This window comes from Schistocerca gregaria, chromosome 6 (genome assembly GCF_023897955.1).
Source record: "Schistocerca gregaria isolate iqSchGreg1 chromosome 6, iqSchGreg1.2, whole genome shotgun sequence".
Classification (NCBI taxonomy): Eukaryota; Metazoa; Arthropoda; class Insecta; order Orthoptera; family Acrididae; genus Schistocerca; species Schistocerca gregaria.
Window position 1 is genome coordinate 498,209,917 of NC_064925.1, and position 11,745 is coordinate 498,221,661.

The window sequence follows — 11,745 nt, forward strand, 5'->3', positions numbered from 1 at the left end:
TACTTAGTTTTTTATCCAGTTAATTTGACATTAAAATTCAATACAGTAATTCATACTACAGAGAACTGTGCTACTTAAGATAACCAGTTATCTTTGTTTGCTTTTTGTGTTTGAGATGTGCATACACATTTTGCATTTGATGATGCATTCATTGTAATGTCTCATCGTTGCCATTTATATCAAATCCTTCTTTGACTATGAGATATTTCTGTAAAGTTTTCAGTGCATTGAAAGTTTTGATGAGTGATGCCACAAAAAACTGCTCTTCATGTTCATTTTCACGTTCGTCAGTCGTATTGGCTTTGGATGTCAGATACAATTTCTTCTTCGCTTGCTGTTGTGTACGATGTAAGACTGTAGTCTACCTGGGCAAAGTTCTCTGTTTCACAAGTTGACAAAGGTAGACAAAATTCTTGTACTAATCCTGCCAGCAGAATACCATACTACTCTCCATCGTCACTACCATCAGTTGTTGCTGAAAACATGTTGCCCTCGCTGTGGGATGATGAAGAAAGATCTCTGAGTCTTGCATGTTTAAAACAATTGACTGTTGTCTTTGGCCTGACATTTTCCCACACTTTTGATGCCATTAAAATTGCACCAAGAACATTGAAAACTGTTTCTTTCTCTTCTTCAGTTTTTGTAACATGTTCATCACTTTTATGTTTCCTGTACTGCATTTACAGAGATTTTGTAACTCCCAGGTCCATAGGTTGTAAAACTGAAGTTATGTTTAGAGGTAAAAACTTGAGCTTCATGCACTGCAGATTGTCAGCTACTGGATGAGCAGGGTAGTTACCAACCAGGAAAGCAATTTTTCATTTTTTTGATTTCAACTGATAGCCCCAGTTACACAACCACTTTCGAAAAATCTCAGTTGTCATCCAAGATTTTGCATTGTTTTCATAAACTACAGGTAGGGAGCATGTTTTTAAAAAATCTTAAGTTTTCTTGATTTCTCCATCACCAAAACTTTTCCTTTACATTATTCCACAGTAGCTGCAGTAACCATAACTGTAATTCTTGTCTTAAGACATTTTCCATGCCTGAACACTGTTCACGTTTAAATTTCGATGTTTTATCTGGGGTCAACCTATAAAAGAAGCCAGTTTCATTGGTTTGAACATGTCATCTGGCTTGTAACCTTCATGCAAAACAGGCCACTTCTTAGGTAGCCACTCATCTTTTTTTCCAGTAATAGTATCATGACGAACTCAGAAACATTTTATCCAAGGTGAAGAACAATTGAAGTTTGAATTTCCCAACAGATGCCCAAATTCATTGGTTTTTGCTTGAAGAATAGGTCGTTTGATTGGTACATTCTTTGATCTTTGCCGCTTAAACCATGTAAGTAAAGCTTCTTCAGTATCTTTGGGTTCATGTGATCTCACCGGTTTGACTTTTAAAGATCTTTGTTCTTTGTTTGAAAAGAGACTTTATTTTCTCTCTCTGTCCTGCCAAATTGTAGAAATCGTTGAGTATGGCATGCCCCATTCCTTCCTGATGCAGAAGTTTGTTTCCCTATTTTCTAATCACCATTTTATGTGTGACTTTTCTTTAGTATTAAATAGGTTCCTATCTTTCTGCAACATATTCAAAGCAATGCTCCCAATACACTTTGATGTCTAAAGAGGTGGGGGGGGGGGGGGGGGGCAGAAAGTCGAGACCTTTCTAAGTTAATTACTTAGATTGATCCTATTGGAGCAACTATGCAGCAAAAAGTTTTTGTGGCTGTGAGATTCAATTAGACCTGTAAAAAAAAAAAAAAAAAAAAAAAGAGGCTACAGTTACAAACCTGAGGGTGATGCAGTAAAAACAGTATTACGATTGATACCAGTTATAGTAGCATCACTTTTAAAGTCGCATTGGCTATAACATCGAAATCTAATGGTTTTGCATAAATGTATTAGCTATAACGTCCAATGTTCATTTCTGTTTGTTACATATTTGCGGATTACTAATAATAATTTAATTCTTATTTTCTGACTCTTGTTTTGTGGATATCACACGTGTGTGTGTGTGTGTGTGTGTGTGTGTGTGTGTGTGTGTGTGTGTGTGTGTGTTTGTTTGAGTGCATGCGTGTGTATGTCATCTATTTTTGACGAAGGCCTTACTGGCCGTTAGCTTTATTTGTGACCGTCTTTTTGTTGTGAATATCTGTGACTCAGCATCACCCTAGTGTTTCTCCTTCATCTTCCACATTAGATTCTTTCAAGTGTTTTGTCTCTTTCCTTCCACCGAGTGAGGTGGTGCAGTGGTTAGCACACTGGACTCGCATTCAGGAGCACGACGGTTCAATCCCGTCTCCAGCCATCCTGATGTAGGTTTTCTGTGATTGGTTTCTTTTTAAATTGAGTGAAATTTACCAACACCATTCATTTCCAAATGTATTTATTAATCTTTTAAGCATAATCTTTGTGTTTACAGATGTCTTATTTTGGTCATTTTTATCTTTAGTGCATCACATACCGCACTGCAGCGGGACCTAACAAATCTCGTCAGAGGAGGAAAGGCGTAACTGCATCACAGTCACAAAATGTTGGCAGGAAAAAGAGGACAACAGAGGAAGATTATGATCCTTTGCCATCTAGTGCTTATTAATGAAAGTTCAGTGTATGCATGCGTGTGTAAGTGGAATTTGACGGCAAGTGCTCTTGTAACATGAAAAACCAAAGTTAATCTTTCAAAGAAAATATTGCTTCCTTTTTAGTTTGCTCCTTTTGTATATATTTTTAAAGGCTATTTTATGTAGTGTAACTGCAGGGAGTGTAGGAGCAGAAATTTTGTGTGTGTGTGTAACTGTAATTTATTTCACTGTACATACAGAAGTATGGTTTTGTACATATGAGGTATTTTTATGCTTACATTAAAGTCTTTTTATAACATTATGTGAATGGCAGTGAAACTATTGAGTCTTCTTGATGCGGATGATTCTTTTGCAAGTAATGTAAAATTTAATGTAATTTGGCAGTTTCCCAGAGAGAAAACTGAAAAAATCCATCAATTTTGGATAATATCCATAACGTAAGAAAGCTCTGCAAAATGACGGATCATATTCTTCATGTATCATCACAGTTCCAACATGGTAGAACCAACTGATCATATATTCAGTGGTTCACAATTTTCTATAAGTTCACATTTAGTTAACGTCAATGGCAGATATGAAACAAACAATTTCCACATAGTGTTAAATCAGCTGTAAAAGTTTCACTCAGTAATAATAATATATTTTCTTTGTAGCCTCTAACAGTAACTTATGGTAGCATTTACCCACTCAGACATATTTTATTTGCTGTACAAATATACAAAAAATAAAAATACTTACAACAAACAAAAATGAGAAAAAGCAAAGACAAGCCTATTTGCCGGCATAGAAGCTTGTAATAGATTAGTACAGTGTTTTTCCACCTGTGGGCTCGTGAAGTGTTGCTTGAAGGATTGTGATCACAGGAGTGACATCAGTTTAAATGATGCAACCATAACTTGCAGCATGGCAATTTTCTGAAACTGTTAATTGTAAATAGTGATTTATTATTTGTTGATAATTTTTGTGCCTTAACTATATCTACAAAGTATTTTCTTAAACAGTGTATTAGGGTGGTCATATTTGCTTGTTTGATTGGATATAGTTTCACATATTTCGATCAGTATTCCACAAGGAAAAAATGAATGGTAGTTGGTAGTTGGCCAAAAAAGTCAAGCTTTTGGGATTATAGGCTACAGCTTGTATGGTGTATGGATGATATCTTCTTTTAATTGTTTGACACACTTCTACACACAGTCTTATACCTTCCTTACTTTTGTACATAAATTTTTAAAATAATAAAATTTACTTATCTTTAACATATACCAAAATGCCCATGGCTTTTTGGTATGAACTATGTTAAATTCTAAATGATATTCTACTATTTGTGGAATACATAACTTCCATTTGACTTTGTCCTCTTACAACTTCCAAAATAAGCACCTTTACCTGTCATCCACATAGCCTTTTCTCCTGATAATACTACTGCCTGCTCACATTTTTGTTGCTTTTCTTTAAAATATTCATCTATCTTTACAACTTGTTTTATTCTTATGGATAACCTCCTTACTTCTTCATTGGTATACTTAAAGCTAAGAAATTGATGGAAAAAATAACTCTTGTCACCCAGTTCTCATCATTTCATTTATGCCTTGCAGTATTCGTGACAGTGCATCTGGTATTTAATTTTCTGAACCTTTTATATAGTTAATTTCTATTTGATTCTACTTGACAATATCCATCACATTAATTGGCTATGTAGCAACCTACTTTCTACAAGGGATGTTAAAGTGTAATGATGTGTAAGTATGATGATTTTAGAGCCTCATATCAGCATTTCAAACTTTTGTTTGCTCCATGCAGTAGCTAATAATTATTTTTCTGTAGCTGTATAGCTGTATGTTAACATTAATATTAAACTACTTCTAGTGAAGGCTATGGTGTTATGTTCCCCTCTCACAGGATTCAGTTCACCTTGGAACAGTTCACAAGCTACATCATATTCAGAAGTGTTTGTTGCTAATTTATATGTTTCATTCATTACTAGGTGTTTTAATATGGGTGCATCCACTAAAGCCTCAGATGTTCCTTCACTCCATATTGTTTTGGCTCTTCGCTTTAATAATGACAATACTCTGGTAGAGTTCATAAGTTACGCTGTATATAGCGATGGTAAAATCCAGCTAATCATAGGAAAGAGCAGAATTGTTTTACATTTTTCAGTTCAGGACAGTATGTAATCACTCTTATCCTTTCTGGATCTGGTGTTATTGATGGATTCTTACTAGATGTTCTAAGACTTGAATTGTTCTCGTCCAAAATGTGATTTTGGTAACTTAATTGGAATGCCTTTTTCCAAAACCTTGTGTATTGTTTTGGTTAAGAAAATGCAGTCTTCTTCCCATGTCGTGGACACTAGTAAAATATCATCTATATCGATAATTTACTCTTGTAATAACTCTTTACCTAAAACTTCAACTAGTGTCTGTATAAATACCGAGACTGGAGCATTCTCTCCAAAGGGGAATACCCTAAACTGATATGCCTTGCCATCAAATGAAAATGGTGCATACTTTCATGATTTTTCATCTACATAGGAGTCAAATCAGTTGAGCTAAAATAATTCCCTTGCTCAAACTTGGCTAGTAATTTGTCTACACATGTAGGTCTGTTTCTTTCTGTCTCTATATATGTATTAAGTGTTCTTTGCCTATTAACACCTGCAGCTTGCTTTACTACTAGTACAGGATTGTTACAAAGGCTTAAACTTCTTTCTATTAAGTTATTTTCTGCTATTTTGTTTATTTCCTCATTTACTGCAGATCTTAAACTTATTGGAATAGGATATGGCATACAAAAGAACAGTACACTATCTTTTATTTTAAATTGAGAGACATACTCACCAATCAGTCCTGGTTTATCAGAAAGCACACTTCTATACTTCAGCAAGATGATATAGAAATCATGCCATTGTTCTTCAGTTAGCAGATTAGATTTGTAAGCTTTAGTCCTTATTTGTTCACTTAATTCATCAAAATCCATTGTGGATCCCTCTTTACTCACTACCTGGGTAGTAGCAACTAAATGCGTTTTATCAAGTAATGTGTGGAGTTATTTACTAAATGACTTATGGCACTACATATTTTAAAAATTCCACTGTTTCAGTATAATACTTAAACATCAAAGTGTGATTTTAAATTATATGTCAGTAACCAATCAATGCCTGATAGTATTTGTAAAGTAACATTTTTAACTACTAACAGAGTTTGTTTGAACATAAAGTTATTTATACCTATGTGTAACCATGTTTCTTTTCTAGCTAATATCCCTTTACTTACAATTATATCTGCTGATAATGGGTGGTGACTTTCAATTAAAATATCCTCTCCTGTATGGGAACTACATAATGTGTTAAACGACAATATATGGGAGTTTGGGTCTGGCTATCGATCATGCACGGATAGCCTAAGTGGTCAAGACAACCGCTCACGTGAAGTGGGAAATCCCTTTGAGTTCTGCTCCAGCAAAAATTTTCATTGTCATCATTTCCTTATAAAGCTGATGATGGTCGCAAGTGCAACTGCAAATACATTTCATGTACACTTCTGGAAAAAAATTAGTACACCATTTTAGAAATTTCCAGTTTACTCGAGTTTTATTGTTGCAACAGTATGTATGTAGTACATGAAATGATTACCTGTACAGATATCAAAGCAGTTCTGAGGTACCAGGTATTGACCCGCACTGAACCATTCATATTGGCTACTGTTGTAACCTTCATAGGCAGCTATGTAGGTGATGACTCTGGCATCCAGTCAATCATACAGATGGTGATTACTGTGCTGGGATACATTATGTCATGCCTGGTCAACCTGCTCATGAAGTTCTGTGAGAGTTGTTGGTTGACAAGTCATATGAGTCATTTTTCATCCCACCGTACTCCACACGTGCTCAATTGGGGTCAAGTCCGGAGATCGTGCTGGGCAGCGGAGTTGGGAAATGGATAGGCTAAAGTTAGATACAGTGGCAGTTACTGAAGTGTGTAAGACATCTTTGCCTTACAGTGACGTTTGGTGGTAGCCAAGTGGTATCTGATATCAAATGGGGTTGTGGCTGGCATGCCGAATAATTCTGAAGTATTAGAATAGTATGAGTGCTAAACGAGTAAGTAGGGAAGTATAGCTGTATGGTAATGAGGCTGTGTTCAGAGTTAGTTGCCACCCTGTTTCAGTGATTAGCAACTACATAAAATGCAGTTATTGTTAGAAGCTAAAACAGGAATCAATACACTAAATCAAGTAGGAGAAATAGTGTGTGTTTGTATTCATTGTGTGGTAAAGAACAACTTTCAGGACAATAAATTGCATTTGCTCTAAGTGTGGTGTGAGAATAGACATATTTTCTTCTACAAATGACCAACATATTTAGTGACGTGTGAGGCAATTTTCTTGTGGGTTTTCTTTAAGTGATTTATATATTTGAAGATTCCAAGTCTTTGCTTGTTCCCATATAATAACACTATGCTATTCTTTTCTGAATTTTGCGGTCGCTATCTTGTTTTCTTTTGAAGCTGTGGTCCTGCTATGCAGTGCCATGTATTTAGCCACAGACTTCAGTTCCGATTGTAAATGGGCAAGGGTTACAAGAGAGCTTCTACATTAAAATAACTCACTACAAAATCACAAAACACTGGTTCCATAATTATTCTATATTCAGATAAGTTATAAACTTGAAGCAATTGATAATTCACAAAAGCTTTTCAGGCAACATGTCCAGACATGATGCTTCAATGCTTTATCATAAGTTAGTACTTAACTCCAGATGGCATGGCATAGACTTTGTATAACAACATTCATTTTTCTGTAGAGCTTGACCATTGTCATCAGGGTTCTTTCTTCTTTGGAGTCCATATAGCACTTTCTGCACTGTGCCTGCATCTTTCTTTCTCATATTTGCTCATAAATTCCAACAAATCTGGGCACAATAGACTCTCTTTATGCTGTTACTAATTAAAGTCACATTTTTCAAATGCATATCTTTCATTGTTCCAGTAAAAGGAAAGTGAGACGTGTTGCTATGCTTTAGTAACGTGTACCACTACATTTGGTAATTAACTGTTCAGTCTTTATTCCCCCACACCAGTTCCTTACAAGTGTAACAGCAGGAAAAACAGGACACCTGGTCAAGTGAGTACAGGGATATGAACACAAAATCAAACACCAGTAATGCCAGAATAGGAATAATAACGAATAATAAAATAGGAATGCAGGTAAGTGAATATGAACAGCTAGGGAATGCATTATCGCAGACAATAGACAAAGAGTGAACATCCACAATAGTAGTTCAAGTTAATATGCCCCCTAGCAAAGCAGATAAAGAAGAGATTGAAAGAACGTATGATGAGGTAAAGGAAATTATTCACAGAGTTAAGGGAAATGAAAATTTAATTGTGATGGGTGACTGGAATTCTGTAGTAGGAAAAAGAAGAGAAAGGAAAATAGTAGAACATGGACTAAAGGAAGGAATGAAATGAAAAGCTGCCAGGTAAAATTTTGCACAAGGTATAATTTAATCATTGCTAACACTTGGTTTAAGACTCACAAAAGAAGGTTGTGTACATAGAAGAGTACAGAGAACACTTGAAGATTTCAGGTTAATTCTATAATGCAAAGACAGAGATTTCAAAACCAGATTTTAAACTGTAAGACATTTCCAGGAGCATAATTTATTGGCTAATATATTGATCATAATTTATTGGCTATGAAAACCAGACTAAAACAAAATAAATATAGGAAATTAAGGAGGTAGGATCTGGATAGATTGAAAGAACCACAGGCACCAAGAATATATGGGGTACCAAAGATCCACAAAGAAGCCTTCCCTTTATGGCCGATAGTGAGTAGTATCAACTCGCCAACCTACAAATTAGCGAAAGAATTGGCTCCGAAGCTTAGACGTTTAGTGAGACATACAGATGCATACGTCAAGGACTCCACCCATTTTATAGCACTTTTGAAAGAGAAGCGTGTCTCTGATACGGATTTGATGGTCAGTTTTGACGTGAAATCTTTGTTCACGAATGTACCCGTGACGGACACCATGAACATCTTAGAGGAACGCATGGCACCTGACATCAGCGAGCTAGTGCGCCACTGTCTGACGACCACCTATTTTAGGTGGAAAGGGGATTTTTACGAGCAGACGGACGGTGTTGCTATGGGTTCCCCTCTTTCACCTGCTGCAGCAGACATTTTTATGCAAGCATTTGAAGAAACAGCACTCCTGTCCGCGCCATTACGCCCGGAATGCTGGCTACGATACGTGGATGACACCTTTGTTATCTGGCCACACAGAGAAGAAGAGCTTCAGAACTTCCACGAACATCTTAACCAGCAGCACAGCAAAATTCATTTTACCATGGAGATTGAAAAGAACGGGGTATTGCCTTTTCTCGACGTAGAAGTTTATCGTAAGCCAGACTAAAAGCTTGGACACAGAGTTTACAGGAAGCCCACCAACACGGACAGGTACCTGCATGCATCCTCCCACCACCATCCTATGCAAAAGAATTAGGCCCTGCGAACTTTAACTAAGTGAGCCTACAGGATCAGCGATGAATACAACCTGCAAGCTGAACTGCAGAACCTCAGGACCATTTTTGGAGCTAATGGCTACGACATGAGGCTGATACGCAAAACCATGGCGCCGAAGGAGGAGGGCAACAGGGAAATACAGAACGAAGCACAGAACACTGCCGTGCTACCGTATGTACAAGGGGTTACTGAACGTCTGGGCAAAATTCTCCGTCGGGCAGGTATTAAGCCGATTTTTCGTAGCAACAACAAAATAAAAGTCATTCTGGGCTCAACAAAAGATACAACTGACAAGTTTCATGCCGCCGGAGTTTATGAAATCAAGTGTGAATGTGGACTGGTGTATGTAGGTGAGACTGGGCGTCCAATAAGCACGAGGCTAACTGAACATGAGAGATATATCCGCCTCAAACAATATAGCAAATCAGCGGTGTCAGAACATCATGAGCAGTGCAGGATGAACATCGAATTTCGAGAGGCCCGAGTACTGGCGAAACAGCCGTTTAGTTTGAGGAGGAAGATTAGAGAGGCTATAGAAATAGACAAGCGACCCGATAATATGAACAGAGAAGACGGGTACAGACTTCCAGCGTCTTGGCTGCCTGCTGTGATAGCTTTGCGGAAGGACAGCTCGCGCAAAGCAACAGGCGTGCGGTAGGCCACAGCGGAGGATGGTTCACAGAGCGCTGACGCGGCCTAGTCGATACTAGGCAGTTAGTAAACAACACTACGCTGCAGCCGCCGCTAAGTCTCCTATTCGCCGATTTCCACCAATGGCAGGCAGTAAAGGAAACTCCAATGGAAAACGCCTATTTCCGCCAATAACAAGACGCAATGCAAACGCCAATAAAATGAACTCCTAGTACCCTTCCTCCTCATCCTCACATCCAATCACAACACTCTTCCATAGTATATATATACCCACACTTGCGCTCATTCAGCAGTTAGCAACACACCCTGAGGAAGGCGTCTTGCAACAGACGCCGAAACGTTGGAATTTTATAAATGACAATGCGGTCTCTAACCCAGAAGAAATTTATTGACATTGACAACGGCCGCGGAAGCCTACGGTTACAAAGAACCAGAAGTTTGTGAGAGTTTCTCAGAGATCTGGATTTGTGTATTTCTCGAAAATTTTGTGCAGCTAGGGTGACAAGGTAGATGTTACGAATCAATGGACACTTCTAGTAGCAGGCATTGGCAATGTTAATATCAAATAAACATTTCTGCGAGACATATTTATGACACCACTTGCAGGTATGGTGGGCACTAAACAAGAGTGGAGCTGCGTGTGTGGAGCAACACAGAGCACTGACATGCTATGAAAAACTTGTACTTTGTAGTTAAACAGCCACCAAGCAACCTGTAGGTGGGGGCTGAAGCAGGCTAGAAAAAGCTGACATTATAATTATTAAGGAGCGCTCCAGTTGTACCCTCCAGAGGGACTATGTCAGAGGTATAGGAAAAGTAGTATAAACAAGGGATCCAGAGGCTCAGGGAAGAAGTTTTGTCACCATTATGTCAGCATCTGGAACCAGAAGGAATGACGATTTTTTATGTTGCAGACCAACCATGACAACCATCTGATGATAAATTTGGTGGGCAGCTGGCCCATTGAATCAGCTGCCAAGCTGTGCTGTACAGATGTGCCACAGCCATGGAATGGCGGTGCAAAACTTGGCACTGCACTGTTGTATAGAGCAGGGGTGCAGCCACTGACAGACTGCAAGATGGTGTCTGCAAGGGCAGAGCCAGGATGCGATCTCACGGAAGTCTGTCCTCCTTCACCGACCAAGCTGCCCTGGGTGGGTGACTAGAGCTGCTAAGGCTCTACTACAATGACAGCTGCTGGCTGCTTCACTTCAGTGCTCTACATGGTAACAATGAGCAGCGCTAGATGGAATAGCCAGCCACACACCGGAGGCAGGCACAGGGCTTCCGGCTCAACTGACACACATTGCTCACCACACCACCAGGCGACAGGAACAGTTACATCACAGGGATGGAGTGGCCAGATGCCGAAGCAGCATTTGCAATGACACATGCACACATGCCACACCACTGTCGTCTGCATCAGCAGAGCCAATATGTATTCTTTGATGGAATGAAGTCAACATCAAACTTGCTTGTGGAATTCTGCATGCCCTGGTGTGATTCATCCCTATCTTCCAAACCATGTGTCTCAGTCATCCTGAGGCCAGGGGGTTGTAACCATTTCTTGTCAGAGTGTCCTTTGTGCTGCCCAACACAAGTTGTGTCAGAAAGTCTTCATCCATATCCAGCACTACAGTTTAGCAAGAGAGTAGGTTTCAGTGAGTGGTGAGTGATGCAGTGGCACTTGACATGGGTTTGGTGACATCAGCTCAGCACAATGTGAAATTGTGAGTCTGGTTTTATTTATGTTATATTTGGTTTTTGCTCTCAATGTCAGAGTTAACTGTGTGAGCTGGGATACAGGATTTTTAGAGTTACTTATCTTTGGTTAGAGGTTATAGTGGACACAATAATTTAGTGCTAGTGAGGTGTCCATTTTGTAATTTGTCTGGACACGACTTACCATGTACCAGAGCTGTAGCAGCTACTTGTTCTGTGTGTAGGTGAAGTGATCATCTGGCTATCTGTACTGAG

The 11,745-nt window shown here is 38.6% G+C and overlaps 1 protein-coding gene across 2 annotated transcripts in view; it reads left to right on the top strand.

Moving 5' to 3' along the window:
• Nucleotides 1–2,888, top strand: part of LOC126279033 (uncharacterized) — a 158,263-nt gene extending 155,375 nt beyond the window's left edge. For both annotated transcript variants that reach the window (XM_049979430.1, XM_049979429.1), the window contains exon 11: nt 2,458–2,888. In XM_049979430.1, the coding sequence (XP_049835387.1) occupies nt 2,458–2,601 (144 nt within the window). In that variant the 3' untranslated portion in view covers nt 2,602–2,888. The remainder of the gene's footprint in view (nt 1–2,457) is intronic.
• Nucleotides 2,889–11,745: the final 8,857 nt, after the last annotated feature.